At 38.3% G+C, this 24,368-nt stretch overlaps 1 protein-coding gene across 2 annotated transcripts in view; it reads right to left on the reverse strand.

The window, feature by feature from the left end:
- Nucleotides 1–24,368, reverse strand: part of NUP133 (nucleoporin 133) — a 67,870-nt gene that overhangs the window by 43,015 nt on the left and 487 nt on the right. For both annotated transcript variants that reach the window (XM_078077690.1, XM_078077689.1), the window contains exons 2-11: nucleotides 21,474–21,592; nucleotides 18,958–19,061; nucleotides 17,295–17,402; nucleotides 15,353–15,487; nucleotides 14,553–14,723; nucleotides 12,547–12,702; nucleotides 12,172–12,242; nucleotides 7,175–7,322; nucleotides 5,771–5,918; nucleotides 4,674–4,831 (exon numbers count right to left, since the gene is read on the reverse strand). In XM_078077690.1, coding sequence (XP_077933816.1) covers nucleotides 4,674–4,831; nucleotides 5,771–5,918; nucleotides 7,175–7,322; nucleotides 12,172–12,242; nucleotides 12,547–12,702; nucleotides 14,553–14,723; nucleotides 15,353–15,487; nucleotides 17,295–17,402; nucleotides 18,958–19,061; nucleotides 21,474–21,592 — 1,318 coding nt within the window. The remainder of the gene's footprint in view (nucleotides 1–4,673; nucleotides 4,832–5,770; nucleotides 5,919–7,174; nucleotides 7,323–12,171; nucleotides 12,243–12,546; nucleotides 12,703–14,552; nucleotides 14,724–15,352; nucleotides 15,488–17,294; nucleotides 17,403–18,957; nucleotides 19,062–21,473; nucleotides 21,593–24,368) is intronic.

Here is a 24,368-nt window from a genome sequence, read left to right on the forward strand (position 1 = left end):
TTGGCAGAAGACATGAACAGACATTTTTCCAAAGAAGACATCCAAATGGCCAACAGACACATGAAAAAGTGCTCAACATCGCTCGGCATCAGGGAAACCCAAATCAAAACCTCAATGAGATACCACCTCACACCAGTCAGAATGGCTAAAATTAACAAGTCAGGAAATGACAGATGTTGGCGGGGATGCAGAGAAATGGGAACCCTCCTACACTGTTGGTGGGAATGCAAGCTGGTGCAGCCACTCTGGAAAACAGTACGGAGGTTCCCCAAAAAGTTGAAAATAGACCTACCATACGATCCAGCAATTGCGCTACTGGGTATTTACCCCAAAGATACAAATGTAGGGATCCGAAGGGGTACGTGCACCCCGACGTTTATAGCAGTAATGTCCACAATAGCCAAACTGTGGAAAGAGCCAAGATGTCCATGGACAGATGAATGGATAAAGAAAATGTGGTATATATATACAATGGAATATTATGCAGCCATCAAAAGGAATGAGACCTTGCCATTTGCAACGACGTGGATGGAACTGGAGGGTGTTATGCTGAGCGAAATAAGTCAATCAGAGAAAAACATGTATCATATGACTTCACTGATATGAGGAATTCTTTTTTTTATTTTTTATTTTTTTTAAAGATTTTATTTATTTATTTGAGAGAGAGAGTGAGAGAGAGCATGAGCACAAGAGGGGGGAGCAGGAGAGGGAGAAGCAGACTCCCTGCTGAGCAGGTAGCCCGATGCGGGACTCGATTCCGGGACTCCAGGATCATGACCTGAGCCGAAGGCAGTCGCTTAACCAACTGAGCCACCCAGGTGCCCCAATATGAGGAATTCTTAATCTCAGGAAACAAACTGAGGGTTGCTGGAGTGGGGGTGGGGGGGGAGGGATGGGGTGGCTGGGTGATAGACACTGGGGAGGGTAGGTGCTGTGGTGAGCGCTGTGAATTGTGCAAGACTATTGAATCACAGATCTGTACCTCTGCAACAAATAATGCAATATATGTTAAGAAAAAAAAAAGAAGATAGCAGGAGGGGAAGAATGAAGGGGGGGGAATCGGAGGGGGAGACAAACCATGAGAGACGATGGACTCTGAAAAACAAACTGAGGGTTCTAGCGGGGAGAGGCGTGGGAGGATGGGTTAGCCTGGTGATGGATATTAAAGAGGGCAGGTTCTGCATGGAGCACTGGATGTTATGCACAAACAATGAATCATGGAACACTACATCAAAAACTAATGATGTAATGTATGGTGACTAACATAACAATAAAAAAACAAAGCTAAAAAAAAAAAGGTATATATAACCACAGGAATCCTGAAAAATAAAAAACTGGAGGAGGTATCACAATCCCAGATACCAAGTTACACTACAAAGCTGTAGTAATCAAAACAGTATGGTACTGGCATGAAAACACACAGATCAGTGGAACAGATTACAGAGCCCAGAAATAAACCCACAATTATATGATCAATTAATCTTTAACAAAGGAGGCAAGAATATGCTGTGGAAAAAAGACCATCTCTTCAACAAACGGTGTTGGGAAAACTGGACAGCTACATGCAAAATGAAACTGGACCACTTTCTTACACTATACATAAAAATAAACTCAAAATGTGATTAAGGACCTAAATGTGAGGGCGCCTGGGTGGCTCAGTCGTTAAGCGTCTGCCTTTGGCTCAGGTCGTGATCCCGGGGTCCTGGGATCGAGTTCCGCATCGGGCTCCCTTGCTCGGCGGGAAGCCTGCTTCTCCCTCTCCCACTCCCCCTGCTTGTGTTCCTGTTCTCACTGTCTCTCTCTCTGTCAAATAAATAAATAAAATCTTTAAAACAAAACAAAACAAAAGGACCTAAATGTGAGAACTGAAACCATAATAATCCTAGAAGAGAGCAAAGGCAATAATTTCTCTGACATTGGCTGCAGCAACATTTTTCTAGATATGTCTCCTAAGGCCAAGGAAACCAAAGCAAAAATAAATTATTGGGACTATATCAAAATAAAAAGCTTTTGCACAATAAACGAAACAAAGCTAAAGGACAACCTACTGAATCTCATTGTAAATGACATATCTGATAGAAGGTTAGTATCCAAAGTATATAAAGAACTGATACAACTCAACACCCAAAAGACAAATAACCCATTTAAAAATGAGAAGACATGAACAGACTTTCTCCAAAGAAGACATCCAGATGGCCAACACATGAAAAAATGCTCAAAATCACTCATCAGGGAAATGCAAATCAAAACCACAACGAGATATTACCTCACACCCATCAGAAAGGCTAAAGTCAAAAACAGAAGAAACAGTAAGTGTTGGCGAGGATATGGATGAAAAAGGAACCATTGTACACTTTTGGTGAGAAGGTAAACTGGTGCAGCCACTGTGGAAAACAGTATGGAGATTGCTCAAAAAATTAAAAACAGAAATATCATAAGATCTAGTAATTCCACTACTGGGTATTTACCCAAAGAATACAAAAACACTAATTCAAAAATATATTATGAACCCCTATGGTTATTGTAGCACTATTTACAATAGCTAGATTATGGAAGCAGCCTAAGTCTCCATCAATAGATGAATGGATAAAGAAGATGTGATATATACATACAATGCAATATTACTCAGCCATAAAAATGAATGAAAGTTTGCCATTTGCAACAACATGGAAGGATCTAGAGAGTAAAGGCTAAGTGAAATAAGTTGGTCAGAGAAAGACAAATACCATATGATTTCACTCATAGGTGGAATTTATTTTTTTTTAAAGATTTTTATTTATTTATTTGATAGAGACACAGCAAGAGAGGGAACACAAGCAGGGGCAGTGGGAGAGGGAGAAGCAGGCTTCCTGAGGAGCAGGGAGCCCGATGCGGGGCTTGATCCCAGGACCCTGGGACCATGACCTTTGCCAAAGGCAGACACTTAACAACTGAGCCACCCAGGCGCCCCTCATATGTGGAATTTAGGAAACAAAGTAAACAAAGAAAAAAAAAGAGACAAAGTAAAAAACAGACTCTTAACTATAGAGAAAATACTGGTGGTCACCAGAGGAGGGAGGTGAGTGGGGGATGGGTGAAATAGGTGAAGGGGATTAAGAGTACATTTATCATAATGAGCACTAAGTAATTTATACAATTATTGAATCACTGTATTATATACCTGAAACCAGTATAACAATGTATGTTAACTACACTGGAATAAAAATAAAAATAAAAATAAATAATATGGATCAACATACAATTTTTTTTAAAAAGATATATATAATTCAGGGATTATATTTTGAGTAAAATTATCTGGGGGTTTCATCATAACCCGCACAACCTTTTATAGGTTTGCTCTTACACAATTCATTTCATCGTGTATTACTAAGAATAATGGTTGATTTCAAACTCAAACAAGGATTTAGAAAAAATTTTAAAGAAGTAGAATAACACAGCTTCAGAATATAAGGCAATATTATAAAAATCACATGACTACAAAGGAATAAAAGTAAAAAAAAACTGTTACTTTCTGTTGAAACTATCATTTTAATTTTGAATTATAGAAATAGTCTATATAGGGCGCCTGGGTGGCTCAGTCGTTAAGCGTCTGCCTTCAGCTCAGGTCATGATCCCAGGGCCCTGGGATCGAGCCCCGCATCGGGCTCCCTGCTCCGCGGGAAGCCTGCTTCTCCCTCCCCCCCTCCCCTTGCTTGTGTTCCCTCTCTCGCTGTGTCTCTCTCTGTCAAATAAATAAAATCTTAAAAAAAAAAAAAAAAAAGAAATAGTCTACATAGTTCACATTCTATTCAAGTGTAAATTACCCCAAATGATATTATTTTTAGTCTCCTGTAAGAGAATGATACAAATCTCCAGATCAGGGTATTTCATTTTCAAGATGAGAGAAAAAAAAAAAATGTTTTTTTCCCACTCTCCCTGTCAAAATCATCCCACAATAGCAAGAAGTGCAACCACCTGAACACCTGTGATTCCAACTACAACACATGAAGATGGAAACCAGAAGGAATGGCAGATGACAGAGCAGAGAGGAGACAAGCAAACTGGTGTGTGTGGTGCAGGGACAGGTCCTGGTGGGGATTTGTGGACTATGAAAAGGAAAGTTCCAAGATGACAGCAGACGCAGAGTTTCTAGAGATTTGACTATAGGGAAAACCATACTGACAGGCATTTAAAGAGCTCCTGGAGGCTGTGAGAAGTTGGGCCAGATATTAAAGAAGAGTGAAAGCAAATATAAAATTAGTCCATTAAACACTCCAAGAGTCACATAAAGCTGAGTAATGAAGGAAATGTAATCAGCATATTACTTGACTCAGTGAACCATAAGTAATATTCACATTGTCATTAAAGGAAAAAAATTTATAGGGGGATGATAAAGGCAGAGGAAGGACTATAAGTTACCCTAAATCCTTATCTTCTGTAATAGGAAATCAACAGATGTCTAATATTGGTGAATTAAGAGATGGCAACACATGATATTACTTAGAAATATGGAAAAAAATACCAGCAGAAACAGCTACAAGACTTAAAAGGAGCTACTTCTGGAAAGGAGGACAAAGGAGATGAGGGAGGTAAAAGAATTATGTTTTCATCACAACTCTTTTAAAACTGTTAAACTAAAACATTTGTGGGAAATACCCTGATAAAAATCTTAAAATCTTATGGAACCACATTACCTCATTGCTGGGTCCAGCAACTGAAGATGCTAGGGAATCTTCAAGATCTTCTGCTAATATGGACACACCTTCCCTTGAAGTAATAGACACCAACCCACTGTTTCTAGAAAAAAGGATAGGAAAACCACCGCAGGAACCAGCTCCTAAAATACTATCTCCTAAAAGAAAGAAAAATACAGACATACATAACAAAAAAATGCTTTCTAAAATCTACCGCCCTAAGCAGAGAATCATCTTGATACACTAAGAACTTTTTTTTCCCCTTTACAATATTCCTCCTACTTTGAACTCAGCTTTTTAATTCCAAATCAAATGTCAGGAACCTGTTGCTATTTGAAATAGCAGGCTCTGTGTCCTTCAGTTTGGGAAATAAAAACTAGCCTTCCAAATAGCAGTGAGTATAATAAACCAAAAAAGAAAATTATTCATTCTGCAAAACTCAGAATGACAGCTTTTTCAATCCAATGGAGTCCTCTTGTCCTCCTTCTATCTTTATTTATTAAGTAGGTCAATGGAGAAGGGAAGAAAAGTCTCAGCTTGCTCAATTCCTTATTAACATTCTCCCTACCCAAAGTCAAGGCTCTTGCGTTGAAACTAGAAAATCTAGGTTCCATCCTGTTGCCTCACTTGGATTTTGCCCTCTGCCCCATCTCCTTAGATAAAAATCCTGATTAAACTGTCTGCTTGGCTTTTTTTTCACTCCTGGCTGGCTCCCCCCACCCTCTGCCGTCATTCCAGCCCCCTTGCATGAGTCCAGCACCTGGGATTCTTCTTAGCTAGGGGTCTGGACAAACTTACTTAAAGAACATCATCTCAGAATAAATTAGCCTAACCAGGAATAAGCAATTACTTTTCTTAGTGTCAGAGTTTTGCTTCTTGGCCTCTTATGGGGGAAAACATTACTATTTTTTTGACCATAAATATAACAGTTTGGGAATTGGTATTTCAGTAGGGTTGTGACTTCAGCTACTACTGCTCTGGTACTGTCTCAATAACACCTGGAGGCATGCTTAAAACAACACTTACGGAAAGAGAATAAAAACTGCTAAGAATGACTAACGAGTCATTAATCATCCTTTCTGAAACTGATACTGTACCTTGTGTATTAAAGACAATTTTCTCCCGAGGGAGAGAAAACTTCCCAGTTCCTGTGGCACACACATAGACAGCACTTTCAGTATACAGATAGGCAGTCTGATTTGAAAAGTTTGGGACCATCAACCGACACATGATCAAGTCTTCAGACTGAAAAACGTCAGATTACATTTAATGGTAATTAAAACAAAAATACTTGTTTGTGTAATTTTGTAATTTATATTTTTATACACTATCTCATAAAAGTGATAAAATAATTCAGACTGTCCTTGTCAAAACCTAAACACTAGATGATTTACAAAATATGACAGGGTAAGTTTATAAACATCAATTAAGAGAAATCATTTGTCGAGTTGTAAATAATCAGCAAATTTTAGGGGCGCCTGGGTGGCTCAGTCGTTAAGCGTCTGCCTTCGGCTCAGGTCATGATCCCAGGGTCCTGGGATCGAGCCCCGCATCGGGCTCCCTGCTCCGCGGGAAGCCTGCTTCTCCCTCCCCCACTCCCCCTGCTTGTGTTCCCTCTCTCGCTGTGTCTTTCTCTGTCAAATAAATAAATAAAATCTTTAAAAAAAAAAAAAAAAAAAAAAAATAATCAGCAAATTTTGAAAATTCCATGGTGGTAAGATTTTAACTAAAAGCCTATAAAAAATGTCAGAAAAAAAGATTAATTTATTATTGATTTAAAATTGGCAAATACTTTATAAGTGACCCCTGGTGAACATTTTGGTTCTTACTTCACTGTGAAGATATCAAGCACAAGAAAATTGAGTTAATTTGTTTATATATAAAATCAGAAGCAGAAATAGTATATGACCTAATTAAATGAAATCAGCAAATGTTAAAAATATATACTGTTTGTTATTAAAGAAGTAATTTTATTTCTTTACACCTCTTTTGCATTGCCTGAGAAATCTTAACACTGAGCATGTTTTTCTTGCATAATCAGAACTATAAGGTTTGTTTGAAACAAAAGGACAAATTAAACGATTTCCTTACAGTATTTAGTTACAGTCATATTAAGAATAAAGACTTAACAAAATTAGATACTATACTATATAAGGCTAAATGAAATGAATTTACAGTTAAGCTTTTCCTTATGAACATCATCATTATTCAACAATATTTACAATATTAAACAACTGCTTGCTATCAGCTGCTTCCACTCTCATCTCTCTTTAGCTAAGGCTGTGCAAAGGAATGAGTCTCAGATGGCAAACAAAATGCAATGCCTAGTGCTCGCTTCGGCAGCACATATACAAAATGCAATGCCTAAAAACCAGCTATTTAAAAATATTTCCAAGCCCTACAGGTGAATCTCTCAAAAGAACCTGACCCTACAACGGTTAGGACAAACAATTCAGTACGTTATTGTCATTTGTAATTTAATTTACAGATAGAAATCTTACCTGAAAAGGTGGATTATACTGAGTGACTTCTACAGTTACCGCATCAGACATTTGGTGGCCATTATCTTCTACTGTTATCAGAGAGTAATAGATGAGACATGGATTGTCTGCTGGGTGCCATGCGGCTGCCAAAATCAGGAGCCCATCACTAATCAATGAAAAAGAAAGATCTGCAGCCTCTTGGAAGTCAGTTTGTCAGTTTCTTATAAACAGATACTAACCATATGACCTAGCAATCCCACTCCTAGATATTTAAAAATAAAAACTTACGTTCACACAAAAACCTGTGTGCAAATAGCTATAGTGGCTTTATTCATAATTACCTAAAACTGGAAGCCCAATATCCTTCAACTGCTGAATAGATAAATGCTGGTAATTTTTTTTTTTAAAGATTTTACTTATTTGAGAGAAGAGAGTACAAGTGGGGAGAGGGGCAGAAGGAGAGACAGAATCCCAAGCAGACTCTGAGCTGAACACGGAGCCCAATGCGGGGCTCAATCCCATGACCCTGAGATCATGACCTGAGCTGAAATCAAGAGTCGGGACATTTAACTGACTGAGCCATCCAGGCGCCCCAGCTCTGGTAATTCTACAGAGTGTGCCACTACTCAGCAGTAAAAAGGAAGAAACTATTGAAGGCACATCAAATGCATTATGCTAAGTGAAAGAAGGAAGTCTCGAAAGACTTTATACTGTATGATCCCATTTATATGGCATTCAGAAAAAGGCAACTGAAAACACATCAATAGTTGCCAGGGGTTGAAAGGAAAGGAGGGTTTGATTACAAAGGGACATGAGGAAATTTTGGGGGTGATGGAACTATTCCATATCGTGATTGTGTCTTACAGTCAAATGAGTCTGCATTTGTCAATTCATTAAATTATACACTAAAACAGGTGAATTTTACTGTATATAAAATACAGCTCAATAAATCTGACTTTAAAAAAAGATCAACAAATCATCAAATGCAGGACCGGCAAAGCATAGCCCTCAGGCCAAACTGTGCCCAAGTTGAGTTTTTATAAATGAAGCTTTACTGGAATACAGCCACGCCCACTCATTTCTGTATTGTCCATGGATGCTTTCATGCTATTACTGATAAGAGTAGAATAGCTGCAGTGAAGACCACATGCCCTCAAAGCCTAAAATAGTTTGGGGCCCTTCAAAGAAAAGGCTGCCAACCCTGGCCTAATCTGTTCTTTAAAGCTTACTTTGGTCTGGAGGAACATTTCGTTTCTACTTTTAACAATCAGTTATAGAAACTTCAATGTGAAAACAAACATTTTTCTATCTTAAAGCTTATATGTTTCTCTTAAGTCTATCAAAATTGTTGCCCTCGGGGCGCCTGGGTGGCTCAGTCGTTAAGCATCTGCCTTCGGCTCAAGTCATGGTCCCAGGGTCCTGGGATCGAGCCCCACATCAGGCTCCCTGCTCCGTGGGAAGCCTGCTTCTCCCTCTCCCACTCCCCCTGCTTGTGTTCCCTCTCTCACTGTGTCTCTGTCAAATAAATAAAATCTTTAAAAAAAAAACAAACCTGTTGCCCTCAACAAAGAATTAAATGGTCTCTAATCTCAACCCCTCCAAAACATTCAGTAGTATTTATTATCAGCAACTTTCATTCAAGTCTCAGAAATATTAATGGGGGGCAAGCGCCCTCTACTGACAACTAAAAACAAGAAACAGAACAACAAAAAAAATGAAACCCAGCTAGTGACTAAATGACATCACTCCAAATCAAGCAATCCTAACATGGCTCTCATTTCTTTTTCCACTGTGATCTTCACCCAGCTCCTGGACTCTTATCATTTCTACTTGGACTCTTGAAAGGAATCCAAAAATACTGGCCCAAACTTGTAACATACTGCCAGTGACCTAAAGAGCTAATACAGGATATAGAAGAATGTTTTGCATAAAAAGGAACTAATAGATTAAAGACCTAAATGTGAGATCTGAAACCATAAAACTCCTAAAAGCAAACACAGGCAGTAATCTCTTGGACATCAGCCTTAACAACATTATTTATGGATATGTCTCCTCAGGCAAGCAAAACAAAAGCAAAAGCAAACTCTTGTGGCTACACCAAAATAAAAAGCTTTTGCACAGTAAAGGAAACTATCAACAAAACAAAAAGGAAACCTACTGAATGGAATTTCAAAAGTGATATATCTGATAAGTGGTTAATATCTAAAATATGTAAAGAAGTTACACAACAACACCAAAAAAACCCCAAACAACCCAATTTAAAAATAGGCAGAGGCCATGAATAGATGTTTTTCTAAAGAAGACATACAGATGGCTAACAGACATGTGAAAAGATGCTCAACATCAGTATTCATCAGGGAAATGCAAATCAAAACCACAATGAGATATCACCTCACACCTATCAGAATGGCTAAAATAAAAAGGACAAGAATTAACAAGTGCTGGTGAGGATGTGGAGAAAAAAGGAGCCCTCACATTCTGTTGGTGGGAATGCAAACTGGTGAAGCCACTGTGGAAAACAGTATGGAGGTTTCTCAAAAAATTAAAAATTGAAATACCATATGATCCAATAATTCCATTACTGGCTATTTATCCAAAGAAAACAAAAACACTAATTTGAAAATATATATGCACCCCTATGTTTATTGCAGCATTATTTATAACAGCTGAGACATGGAAACAACCCCAGTGCTCATCAATGAAATGAATGGATAAAGAAGATATAGTACACACACACACACACACACACACACACACACACTCACAACGGAATATTACTCAGTCATAAAGAAGAGATTTTTACCATTTGTGACAAAATGGATGGAACTAGAGGGTATTATGCTAAGTGAAATAAATCAGACACAGAAAGACAAATACCATATGACCTCCCTTATATGTGGAATCTTAAAAACAAAACAAATGAACAAACAGAAAAACAAAAGACTCTTAGTTGTCAGATGGGAGATGGCTGAGGGGATAGGCAAAATAGATAAAGGGGATTAACAGGTACAAATTTCCAGTTACAAAATAAACAGGTCAGAGATGAAAAGTACAGCCAAAAAGACAAAGACAAACAAAAAAAAGAAACCAAGTGAGGTCCCAGAGAATGTGGTCTTGAATGTACCAAGGAGAGAGGCAGAGTTGGTTATACCTAGGATAAGGCTCTGTATTGAAGTTACTCTAAAGACTATCACTGGGGTGCCACTGAGTCATGGAGACATGTCTAACAAATAGAATTCCTTAGAGAGTGGTGCTAGACCAGTTTTATTTGACATCTTTATAAAAACATCTTCACATTTAAAAAAAAAAAACATGAAGCAATTTTAGGTAGCAGAGATGACAGGTAGATAATCTAAATTTTGCAAACCAGTAAAAATTTAACAATAAATTTTTACATGACTATATACAAGATAATATACTTAAGACTTAAAAAATCCAATTTCACATCTAAAACGAGGCTATCTGAGCTCAGTAATAATCTAGTAAAAGAATTTATAAGCCTGTTCCCTGAAAATATATGCCTAGGTTGCAAACCCGGCCAAAACAAGCAAAAGATCAAGGAGCATCAGTGAGCATCAGGAAGACAAACACTATTCTTAAATAGAAGAAAGGTATGCAGATATGGACACTCTGTATGGATCACTAGGAGAACAAGAGCTGTGTCTCATAAGCCCCACAAGCATCTTGTTAGCATGACAACAATGGGGGAGAGGATCCTGGTCTCTGACCCAGTCCAGCAATTCTTAAGCACGTTTCTCTTCTCTTTTCAGTCCACATCTCCATTCTGAAAACTATGTGAAAATGTCTGCATCATATGCCCACGTGGGCTGTGTCCTAGCAGCAGTTCTAAATTTCTGAAAGTCTGGTAAAGATACATGAAAACAGGGGCGCCTGGGTGGCTCAGTCGGTTAAGCGGCTGCCTTCGGCTCAGGTCATGATCCCAGGGTCCTGGGATCGAGCCCCATGTCCGGCTCCCTGCTCAGTGGAGAGCCTGCTTCTCCCTCTCTCTCTGCCTGCCTCTCTGCTTACTTGTACTTTCCCTCTCTGTGTCAAATAAATAAATAAAATCTTTAAAAAAAAAAAAAAGATACATGAAAACACATAAACTATATTTAATTAAGCCACTTATGGAAATTAAATATATACTATTATTTTTACCTCTTTGATAGTTCCTATAAGGTTTTCAGAAACTATAAAGAAGGATCTTACTGACATTCTCAAGAGCCTAAGAAAAATTATACAGCAGAACTGCAATATCCTTCCAAAAAACAAGTAGAATTTGTTCTACTAAATAAACTAAATTACTCTGAAACACATAAAAATTGCTCTTAACTTCTGGTAAGTTGTGTTTTGAAGAATGACAAGTCATATATTTGTACTCATTATGAACTTTCTCATGGAAGCCATGTTACAAATGGTTTTTAAGTTCCATATGACCTTTGGTATTAAAACTAAATAATAACACAGGATAAATTAACTTTATCAGACTAACCTAGGATCTTAAGCGCCACTTGGAGCATTGTCTCTAAAAGGAAATTCACTGTGAATACAAACCCTGAGTGAGTTCTCACTTGTACTGCCAAGACAAAACCTCACCCTACCTTCCTTTCTTCTGTATCACCACAAACATAGGCTTACTAAAGCAAAGGGGCTGGAGAAGTATGTCTGGTATCTCCACTGAGAAGGGAAGGATGGCAGCATGGAGTACACACAGCAGCAGGGAGGGCATCTCTCAGTGTGAAGAAAGAGAAGCTCCAGCCATGAGAGCAGGAAAGATGAGTCTCGAGCTAGGGCAGACTACTAATATAAGAATATGCAGCTGAAAGCTGAGAACTGCCTATATTTCTCAAATGAACCAGCATCTCTAGAAAAGGACACAAAACCATTTAGTAAGGTATAAAAGTATGATGAAAATAGTATTAGAAGAACAGATAGCAAGATTGCTCATCATTCTACAACAAACATTATTTTTCCAAACAACTACCTATATTCTTGATGACAAACTAATTGCTTACCAGTTTTGCTTCAAATCCAAATACCGAATGTTGACCCCTTCTTTAATAGCTTCATAGTTACTTTCAGATCCCTATATGAAAATATCAATAACATAAGCTCCATGAGTGTAAGGATCATTTCTTTTCACCTTTGTATTCCCAGCACCTACTAAACAGTTCAAATAGTTATTGAATAAATAATATATGCATTTTAAAAACTACTAAGTAAATCAGTGAGCTCCAGTATTTCTAGGGGTTGAACGCCCTATTTCTGTTTATCTGATCGCTAAAAGCTACACTGCATTGAAATATGTTCTAATAAATAAAACAATTAAAGAAATGAGCATTCTCATATACTCAAAAGTGTGAATTACAAAGATGAATATTTTTCCTTACCCAAATCGCATCAGTGATGTTTTCCTTAAGGGCTCTATTTATATCCCAACTATGTGCTTGTTTTTCTGAAGAATCATCTAATTCCCATTTACTGATGTTTGAACTTGTCAGGCTATAAAAGTTTGCTCTCTCTCTATCCCAAAGGACACTTGAAAGCTGTATGGAGAGGAGAGAAGAAAAAAGTTACGTTTATAGATTTTTAAGTTCTAATGTGAATGAACTACTTTTCTGAAACTCAAATTTTATATATTTTATAAGTATTCCATTAGTAATCCTAGCGGAATTCTTTGTTTAATATTCCAAAGAAAGAAGTGATCCTAAAATGGACCTTGAAGGCAAGGGAAGATTTCCATAGGCAGAAATACAAAAGCAGACAGCCCACAAAGAGTATAGTTGTGGGAAAGTTATAAAGTCTTTCAGAGAACAACAAGTAGTCCTGTTACATTGGAATGTAGACTATAACTAGAAAAGAAGTAGAAATAATGCTCAAATGAAAAATTAGGGACACACAGCAGAGTCCTGAATGTGAGTTTGTAAACCCAGTAAACAAGATATTATCAATGGCTTTTGAACTCAAGAGCTGTGTTATAGGAAAATGAAAATGGCAAGTTTGTAGACAGATTATTTCACCTTTTCAAGTATATACTTGGTTATGAAGTACAGTTATGTTTTTAGTTGGGCACACAACTGTTTTGAGTTAAAGCCCTAATCTTCTCCATTTCTCCTGTCACCATGTTTCTGGCCACTAATGGGATAAGGGAGCCAACAGAGAGTAAATTGAACTGGCACCAAGAGCTTAGGGGAAATTTACCAAGAGTGCAGATTAGGGCTTAACAATGGAAGTAAAAGATAGGGATGAAAATGAGACATGACAGAAGTCAAATCTATAGTGCCTGGTAAGTACGGAATTTGCTATAGCAGGGGAGACACACACACACACACACACACAATGAAGAGTTTATACCGGGGTCACTGAAAAAAGTGACAGGTCATGAACAGAAATAAACAGGCCAAAAGAGAAACGAGTTTTACACACACTTTTGGTGTAGAAAATGTGAGAGAAGAGGGAATATGAGCAATTTGTTTTCAGACATGTTAGGCTGTAGGTTCGAAGACCATCAAGAAAGCAGATGATGAGAGCAACCTCAATTAGAAGGAAACAGCACAGGGGCGCCTGCGTGGCTCAGTTGTTTAGCTTCTGCCTTTAGCTCAGGTCATGGTCCCAGGGTCCTGGGATCGAGCCCCGCATCAGACTCCCTGCTCGGCAGGAAGCCTGCTTCTCCCTCTGCCACTCCCCTTGCTTGTGTTCAGGCTCTCTATCTCTCTCTGTCAAATAAATAAATAAAATCTTAAAAAAAAAAAAAAAGAAGGAAACAGCACAGTGAGAAGAAAATGTGCTTTCAATCAGAGGTTGGGCACGTATCTGCCATGGAGTAGTTGTGCAACCTCAGGCAGTTTACATAAATGTCACTGAGGTTATTTCCTTATCTGCAAACTGGAGAGAAAGCGCTCTACGTTACAGGTCATCATATTACTCGAGATAACAAATATAGAGCCCCTAGCAGAGAGTAGATGCTCCAGGTTCACTCCCATCTGCCTCCCTTCACTATTCCAGAGCCTGAGGCAGAAGCCCAGCCGACAGATCTAGATTTGAGTCATCCACACAAATAGCCAGAGTCATGGGAGTGGAGAACACACTTTTGGTTAAGTCAAAAAGCAAAACTGGTCCTTAAACACATTTGTAATTTTATATAACAGTTTTAATTCAAAGAATGTACATATAAGAGAATCTGTATGATTTAAGAATATCAAAGTTACAGGGTTTGTGAGAGGATTAGTATGAACTCATTTGATCACGATAAAAATGCTTCACTGAAAAGATCAAAAGTTTTACTTCATATACGCTAGTGTTCACACGGAGGCAATACCAACTTCGTAGGAAACTTCCAACTTACTGATTTCATAAAGAAACAAGCTTGTAAAACAAAATCATTTTATCAACTTACGATGAGATCACTACTTGGAGATAAAATTCCCAAAAGAGAAGAGACCTTCCGACCAATTCCTGAAAGCATGCCTTGTCCTTGAGGCAGAACGTGTTGATGAATCTTTCCTAAACTATCAGGTATCAGCCGAACCAGCTGGCTTCCCGATGAGGACAAAATAAAACTTCCTCCCTATGAACAAATATTGTAAATAAGTTATGCATCTATAACTAAGATAAAGAACATTAACACAAAATGCTTTGATACAGAAACAAATCATCTATCATCTGTACCTTAAAACAAATCTAAAAGAATAAAAAAAGAGTCATTTTACTAAAACGATTTAATTATGAATACTATTACATGATACTAATACGTGATACTATTAATTCTACATAGAGAAACTTTGGTTGTTTTTTTAATTGAGTGGTGTTTTTTTAATTCTGATTTTTAAACTGTAGGTTCACCACACTGCAGGTTCAACAAATCAAGTATCACATTTTGTTCTTTGGTAAACTTGCAAAGTGTACATTAGCAAGCCATTTTTCATAATGTCTAAGGGTTTCTAAGTCACTGTCAGAAAATGTTTCTGAAAGAAATGAATACCATGGGCTACGACCTAATATTGGTATTTCAGAGTCCTAGAAGGGCTTTCCTTTGTCAAACTGTTCAACTCCTAGACCCTTACATTCTTCTCTCGCCTCTTTTTGATCCCTGCCTGGCCTGTGTGGTCTATCCAAAACAATTTTTAGTCATTCACATATCACTCCCAAGCCAAATCACAGCTTTCCAATAAATATGAAAGAAAACCCATCATATACCTGCACTGCTGTTAGGAAACTGTAAGTCTTATCACCTCCCAAATCTACAAAGGTCTCTGTGTAGATATCTTCACCGGCAAGGCTTGGCCAATAGCGGATGGATCCTTCTCTGGTGGCAACCATGACAGCAACAGCCTTGAAACAAGATCATAACACTCGGCAATCACAGTAAAAAGGACCCTGAAACTGGGAGTCTGGTGACACTGATAAAAAGAAACTAGGGGAATTTACTATTTAACATAAATAAGGGGGGACAAAACCCCTCCTTTTTATATTTTAAAAATTATCAGACTATAAATTGACTTTCTTTTCCTTTTGTTGTGCAGTTTTATTAATTTTAACACTTGTATAGACCCATGTTAACTACTACCAATATAGGGACACAGCACAGTCCCGTAAACATCCCAAACTCCCTAGTGCTAACTATCCCTTAATAATCACATCTTTCCCCCATCTTAACCCCGGTAACCAGTTTCCATCATTATAGTTTCGTCTTTCTGAGAATGTCAAGCAAATGAAATCATATAGAATGTAACCTTTAAGCACTGGCTTATCTCACTTCAGCATGTCTTTGAGATGCATCTGGGCTGTTGCTGTATTAAGAGTTCATTCCTTTTTTACTGTTGAGTAGTATTCCATTCTGCGGATGAAACCCATTTGTTTATTCATTCACTTGTTAAAGGACATTTGGGTTATTTCCACCTTTGGCTATCACAAATAAAGCTGTTATGACATTCATATACTGTTTTTTGTGTAAACTTAAGTTTTAATTTCTATGAGGTAAACAGCCAGGAATGGAATTGTTGGGTCATAATGGCAAGTGTCTTTCAACTTCAGTGGAAAGCGAAAATCAAGTAGCTGTACCATTTTGCATTCCCATCAGCAATGTATGAGTTCTAGTTGCTCCACATCCTTGTCAGCACTTGGTGGTGTCAGTATTTTGTATTTTAGCCATTGTAATAGGTGTATTGTGATATCTCACTATTGTTTCAATTTGCATTTCCCTAATGGCTAATGATGTGAACATCTCTGTAATACCTTATATCTTCTTTGGTAAAGTATCTGTTCAAGTCCTGTGCCCTGTTTTTAAATTGGGTTGTTTTCTTATTAAGCTTTGAGAGTTCATTTTACATTCTAGATACAAGTTCTTCATAAGATATGGCTTATGAATATTCTCTCCCAGTCTGTAGCTTGTCTCTTGTTCTTGTCACTGTCTTTGACACAGCCAAGTTTTTAATTTTGAGGAAGTCCAATTTATCTATTTTTTTCTTTTATGAATCATGCTTTTGGTGATTTCCAAGAACTCTATGTCTAACCCCAGGTCATGATGATTTTCTCCTGTTTTCTTCCAAAAATTTATAGTTTTATGTTTTACATCTAAATCTATGATCCCTTTTGAGTTAATCTTTGTATAAGACAGGAGGTTTAGGGGGAAATTCTTTCTTCCTCTCTCTCTCTCTTTTCTTTCTTTTTTTTTTTTTTTAAAGATTTTATTTATTTGACAGAGAGAGACACAGTGAGAGAGGGAACACAAGCAGGGGGAGTGGGAGAGGGAGAAGCAGGCTTCCCGTGGAGCAGGGAGCCCGATGTGGGGCTCGATCCCAGGACCCTGGAATCACGACCTGAGCCGAAGGCAGACGCTTAACAGCTGAGCCACCCGGGTGCCCCTCTCTTTTTTTTTTTTTGCATAAGGATGACCAATGGTCCCAACACCATCTACTGAAAAGACTATCCTTACTCCACTGAATTGCTGTTGCAGCTCTGTCACAGATCAAAGGGCCACCTCTGTAACTGCATTCTCTATGTGTCTATCTGCCAATACGAGTGCCTTGATTCCTGTGGCTTTACAGTTATGTCTCCGGATCAGGTTGGATGATTCCTCTAATATTACAACTCCCTTATTTAAAAAAAATATATTTCAATAAGCATTTAAGTCACCTACCTGAGTAGAATGTGTTTCACCTGCAGTATCAGAATAAGAGAGAGCCACCAAGTCAGCACTCCAGTGGAAGTCACTAGGCGGCAGCTGAAGTTCTTTGCAAACAGATAACTAAAGAAGAAACCCAAAGAAAAAATCTTTCACATCAAATCCAAGTTTTTTGAATATGCACTTGACTTCACTATTTTCTTTCCCTGCATATTTTAGATTCTGATTCACTGCTGGAAATACCATTCTATAAATATTCTTTCTTCTCACATCTTTTTGATCAGGCTTTCATCAGGGCTTTCAGTAATTTCAAAACAAAGTATCTTAAGAGATACAGAATCAGGAAAACTTAAAAGGTAGACCAGACACTGAATATCAACTAGCCCAATACCTTTCTGGACTAAAAAAAGTCTACTGGTTAAGAGATGTATGTATGGAATTCTCCCAGGCTAGTCTTGATTTGTTTATTTGACATCTAAAATCAGCATGACCACAGAATAATTAATTATACCAAGTTGTCCAGAAATATTTCTTAGCCTCAGCCAGATATCAGGCTCCTTCTGCTAACTCATCACGGCCCCCAGGACGTCTCCTCGCCTATGCTCTCAACTACAAATACTACTTTCTAGGCAGCAGCAGTACAAAGGCCACAGATGCCAAGAGTTCACATAAGCACGAGTCCCCAGTTCCAATAGAACAATGGCCCAGTAACAACAGACCAGTGATTGGTGCAAGGAAGGATGCCTGATATGGAACACACAGGAAAATTAGGTTGCTGACAATAAGTTCTTGGAAACACCAATGATAATCCTATGTGAGAAACTTGACAACCGAAAGTTAAACTAGTAACTACTAAAATTGGTATCATTTTTTCCCTATTTTTAAAAGACTTATTTACTTATTTGGTGGGAGGGGAAGCGCAGAGGGAGAAAGAATCCTGAAGCAGACTCCCAGCTGAGCACAGAGCCCAACGCAGGGCTCAATCCCAGGACCCCGAGATCATGACTTGAGCCAAAATCAAGAGTCGGCTGCTTAACTGCCTGAGTCACCTAGATGCCCCTGTTTTTCCCTATTGAGCATCATTCAGCAGATTTAGTGAAACAGTCCTATCTTAGAAATAAAAAAACTCAATTCATTAGCTTATGTGGATGGCATTTAGCCTTAAACCTCATTAGGTAGACTGACATGACATTTATAACATTCATTAAAAATTTTGAAGTCTCGGGCGCCTGGGTGGCTCAGTTGGTTAGGCGACTGCCTTCGGCTCAGGTCATGATCCTGGAGTCCCTGGATCGAGTCCCGCATCGGGCTCCCTGCTCGGCGGGGAGCCTGCTTCTCCCTCTGACCCTCCCCCCCTCTCATGTGCTCTCTCTCTCTCATTCTCTCTGTCTCAAATAAATAAATAAATAAATCTTTTAAAAATTTTGAAGTCTCTAATGTTATTAAATGTAAATAAGATGGATCTAGTTTAAAATTAAATGGGAGAAACTTTTTTTTCCCAATACAAAAATGTATATGCATGCTCAGTATTTCATATCATAACAAAAATGCAAATCCATAATGTTTGAGTAGATTCAGATTACTGTCCTCTAACAACTCTAGAGCTTTAGGGTAAAAACTAAGAGCCAATTGGTAATCCTCTCCTCTATCTCCTTCTAGCTTTCTAAATAGCAATTACCTTAGTAATAGGTGACAGAGCAATTTTCCAAATAATGAGTTTCTCTTTGCAGACCAGACAAGCCCATCCACCTTCATCTATGTGAACAGTCAGCTGATCATCAACTTAAAAAAAAAGTACATAATTAAACTTAAAGCATTAATAAGAAAAACTGTTAAAAAAACAAAAAGAAGAAAAAAAACCTTAAAATTCCTTTTACCAAGATCTTCTTTATAGCTACATTCTTTATGTATATGTGTGTCTATATATATAAAAAAGTAATTACCACATAAAAAAAGATTCATTCTCATCAAAAATGCTCTCGAGTAATTCAAGAATCATAAATATCCAAAACAAGAAATCCATTTAACTTTGATAACCACATTTAGAAATGTATCTGAAGGCAAAAAGTATATTTTGGACTTAGGTTTAATATCTTTTAATATTGGTTATAAACAGGTATCTTACTTTCTATAATATTTAGTAACATTTGTAATTTTACTTTGATACAGCAACAGAAATAATAATCTCTCCCATTAAATATATTAAAAATTTCAAGGAAAAACTTCCTTCAAAAGAATGTGATTTTCGAATACTTTCTTTAAAAGTATGATAAATCACTTCACTATATGCAGACATCAAGGGTTACATTCCATATTTTTTAAAGAGATATTTAAAGAGTTATTTATTTATTTTAGAAAGAGAGAGAGAGAGCACGAGGGAGAGGCAGAGGGAGGAGAGGAAGAGAATCTTAAGCAGACTCCTCACTAAGCGCAGAGTTCCACACAGTGCTCAATCCCACGACCTGAGCTAAAACCAAGCCGGCCGCTTAACCGACTGAGCCACCTAGACACCACGTGGGTTACATCCCATATTAACTGACAAAACTAAATTAGTATATTGCTGTAGTAAGCACTGGTAGTACACCTCAGTGTGTTAGCCCTAGAAATTTAATTAATTTGAGCTCTGCATGCCTAAAGAAGGGCAAGATAAAAGGCATCAATAATGTACAAGCTAAAATACTAAATCGTGCCTAGGCTAAGTGTGGGCTTTTTGCTGAATGAGCATATCTGCTCAATATTTTCTTTTTCTGAAAGCAATAAAGCAGCTCCAAATACTCTACTGGTAAGCCCTTGAGGTCTCTGACTTAACACACAGCACTTGGTAGGTTTCCATATAGGGAAAAGTTCTTTCAGTTTACACACCCCTCAGTTTAAACATCCTAATTTCTAGGGACTCTCTCCTCTGAGGCTGTGTACTATTTGTTATTAAAAGTCTGGTGGCATGAACCAGGAGTATGTTAAAAGGTTTAAATATAATTTAAGCTGAAATTTTTAGAAAAGTAAAGAAAAATATATATATTTAAAACAAAAACAGTGCAAGGCGCCTGGGTGGCTCAGTCACCTTCAGTGTCTGCCTTCAGCTCAGGTCATGATCCCAGAGTCCTGGGATCAAGTCCCGCATCAGGCACCCGGCTCAGTGGGAAGTCTGCGTCTCCGACTCTGCCCCTCCCCCTGCGCATGCACATGCTCTCTTGCGTGCGCTCTCCCTCTCTCTCGCAAAAATAAATTAAAAATCTTAAAAATAAATATATAAAACAAAAACAGTGCATGACAGAGGTTAGTGGAAGTTTAGTTGTCTGAAAACCACTGTACCTGAGTTCTCAAGGACTCATAGGAAAGATAGGCAAGTTCAAGTTGATGAGAAATATTCCTTTCTAGAATGGAGTACTTTAACCCTTTTTGATTATCATTCACAGTATGAAATACATTTTATATCATGATGCATTCACATACAATTTAAATAAAACAAACAAGTTATCAAGCACTGTTATATGAAATGCACTCTGATATTCTGCATTCTGTTTTTTTAAGTGCTGGCCATGAGCCACTAAACTAATTTCAGTTACTACCTGCAGTTTGAAAAACACTGTTCCAGAAAATCACAAAAATCTATAATTGCATCATAAATAAAAATGCCTTGGGAACATCACTGAGGATGCTCTGAACTTTGCTCTTCAAGTCACCCAACCCCTCATCCTTACCGCTGCCTTTCTAACACTTGTGTGACTGCATCTTTCAAACTTCCACTCTAATTCTCTGCCAACAGAATCTTCTAAAGATACACCACACTGATAACACTAATGTGTACATATAACCTCTGGGATACTACACAGGATCCAGAAATGGAGGTAGTAAGACTTGACCTTACTGTATTATCACACCCAATAATGTGAGGCAGTGTTTTGATTTTTTTTAAAGCTAAACTTCATACACCCGATCAACTTTTGAAATCAGACCGAGTTTTGCATATGCAGTGTTTACAACCATAAAAGAAGGAATGTGATTGTGCTAAAAATAAACTCATTCTGCTTCTCAAATTCATTACATTTCTCAATTACAGTGAAAACCAAATACATTACCTGTTTCTACCCCATTTAAGTGAAGGTATATCAGAGAAAGCACAAATTTCAATCTGAGCCAGAGCCAGGCTGCATTCTGAATTGCTAATAGAGGCAAATGGAAAATGACACCCACCTTCAGCCAATGTCAAGGCTTCCATTATTTTAACAGGAAGAGAAGATCCAAATGTTTTCACATCGTAGTTCATAGACTCAGTTACACAGTGGTGTGGCAATATTCGTGTAGGTGTTCCTCTAAAGAAAAGAGACCACATTCCTTGAACCATAACTTAAAATTTTCCATTATCTTGTGGCACTTGGGTGGCTCAGTCGGTTAAGCGTCTGCCTTGGGCTCAGGTCATGATCCCAGGTCCTGGGATAAAGTCCCACATCAGGCTCTCTGCTCAGCGGGGAGCCTGCTTCTCCCTCTCCCTCTGCCGGCCACTCCCCTTGCTTGTGCTCTGTCAAATAAATAAAATCTTTAAAAAAAAAATTTTCCATTATCCTAATTTTAAGGTACATATTTTCACATAAAGAGAAGATCTCTGATAAAAAAGAAGAATGATGAGGTGTAACAGTAAAAAAAACCCAAAAAAAAAACAAAAAAACTCTGGCTCATGTGTACTGTATAATATATTTTTTGTTAAAAAAAAAAAAAACTGGGCGCCTGGGTGGCTCAGTTGGTTAAGCGACTGCCTTCGGCTCAGGTCATGATCCTGGAGTCCCAGGATCGAGTCCCGCATCGGGCTCCCTGCTCTGCAGGGAGTCTGCTTCTCCCTCTGACCCTCCCCCCTCTCATGTGCTCTCTCTCATTCTCTCTCTCAAATAAATAAATAAAATATTTAAAAATTAAAAAAAAAAACTGATAGGATCTAGAAAAATGGCTTCTGACTCTTATGCTCTAGGAATCAGACGCATGCTCTATTCACTTAAACTTTTTATAACTGCTTCCTTAGCTGTGAAATATGAAGGCTGGACTAGATCAGTATTTTCCAAATTGTGGGTCATTTTGAGGGTCTCAATCAACATTTTCGAAAAACAGAATATAATCTAGAGTTATTCTACACTGTGGTCAAAAAAGCTTTACAAACACTGGGTTAGATTATCTTTTTTTTTTTTTTAAAGATTTTATTTATTTGACAGAGAGAGAGATAGTGAGAGCAGGAACACAAGCAGGGGGAGTGGGAGAGGGAGAAGCAGACTCCCTGCTGAGCAGGGAGCCCGATGCGGGGCTTGATCCCACGACCCTGGGATCATGACCTGACCCGAAGGCAGAGGCTTAACGACTGAGCCACCCAGGCGCCCTGGGTTAGATTATCTTTAAGCTCTCATCAATCCTGGAACTTTTTTTTTTTTAATTGAAGTATAGTTGACACATAATGTTACATTAGTTTCAGATGTACAAAACAGTGACTGAAGCACAGCTACTGTCTGTCACCATGTAACTCTATTATAGTATCACTGATTATATTCCCTATGCTGTACTTTTCATCCCCATGACCTACACATTCTATAACTGGAAGCCTGTACCTCCCACTCCCTTTCACCCATTTTGCCCTCATCAGGCAAATTTTATGAAATCTACCAAATTTGTTGTTTTTTTTTTTTAAAGATTTTATTTATTTATTTGAGAGAGAGAGAATGAGAGACAGAGAGCATGAGAGGGAGGAGGGTCAGAGGGAGAAGCAGACTCCCTGCCGAGCAGGGAGTCCGATGCGGGACTCGATCCCGGGACTCCAGGATCATGACCTGAGCCGAAGGCAGTCGCTTAACCAACTGAGCCACCCAGGCGCCCCTGTTTTTTTTTTTTTTTAAAGATTTCATTTATTGGGACGCCTGGGTGGCTCAGTCGTTAAGCATCTGCCTTCGGCTCAGGTCATGATCCCGGGGTCCTGGGATCGAGCCCCGCATCGGGCTCCCTGCTCAGCGGGAAGCCTGCTTCTCCCTCTCCCACTCCCCTGCTTGTGTTCCCTCTCTCGCTGTGTCTCTCTCTGTCACATAAATAAATGAAATCTTAAAAAAAAAAAAAAATAAAGATTTCATTTATTTATTCTTAAAAAATAGAGAGAGAGAGGCAGAAGCAGAGGAAGAAGCAGGGAGCCTGATGCGGGACTCCATCCCAGGAACCCCAGATCATGACCTGAGCCAAAGGCAGACGCTTAACGGACTGAGCCACTCAGGCACCCCCAGATTTGTGCAACCAAGATACTAGAGTCATGAGTATCTGCTGTTACCTGTTCTTCAACAGCAGATACAGCAGTTGAAATAGTATCTCCTCACTTTGTTAACATTCAAAAAATAATGTAAAGCTACCAGTATAAAATTTATTCTCTTATCATGAGGATTAAGTGAGCTTTGTTTGTTGACATACTGTTATAACAAAGATTTTTCTTTAAATAATCACTAGAAAGTAAGAAAAGATTTTAAAAACCACACATTAAATACAGCTTTTATTCTCTGACTTTTTTCAAAATGAGTAGAAAACACTGACAAGATCACCACTTTGAAGAGCACTTTCAAAATGTAAGTTTTCTTGCAAAACAAAGTTCTTTTTTGGTAGACGAATTCAGAGGAAACTACTCAGAAACACGTTACCTTCTAAAGCTCTAGATTAATTATGAAACGGTGGGTGCGGAGCATGATTTAACAGGTGATGTGGACTGATGTGCCACGCTTTTATTTGCTAACAAAACCACTCTTAACTCACTGCTATGGAAAGCCTTATACCTATTAATTTAGCTACAAAGTTAACTTGTGTGGCCAAAACTCCCGTAACTATTAATCAGCAGATATTAATGGCAATAACTATGTTAGGCATTATACGGTTTTCCTGGGTTGGAGATGCTCCTTGTCACCATCGTCGAAGGATTTCATATTGATTTGGCCTTAAGTGAAGCAGGCTATCGCCTTTTCACAGATGAAAAGACTCATGACTGACTGACACCGGAAAACAGGGGTAGTAAGAAGGAGGCAGGTAACCACTGACTGAAATCCATTTTGTTTACTTCTACACAAAGCTAATTCCATGAAA

This window comes from Halichoerus grypus, chromosome 7 (genome assembly GCF_964656455.1).
Source record: "Halichoerus grypus chromosome 7, mHalGry1.hap1.1, whole genome shotgun sequence".
NCBI lineage: Eukaryota > Metazoa > Chordata > Mammalia > Carnivora > Phocidae > Halichoerus > Halichoerus grypus.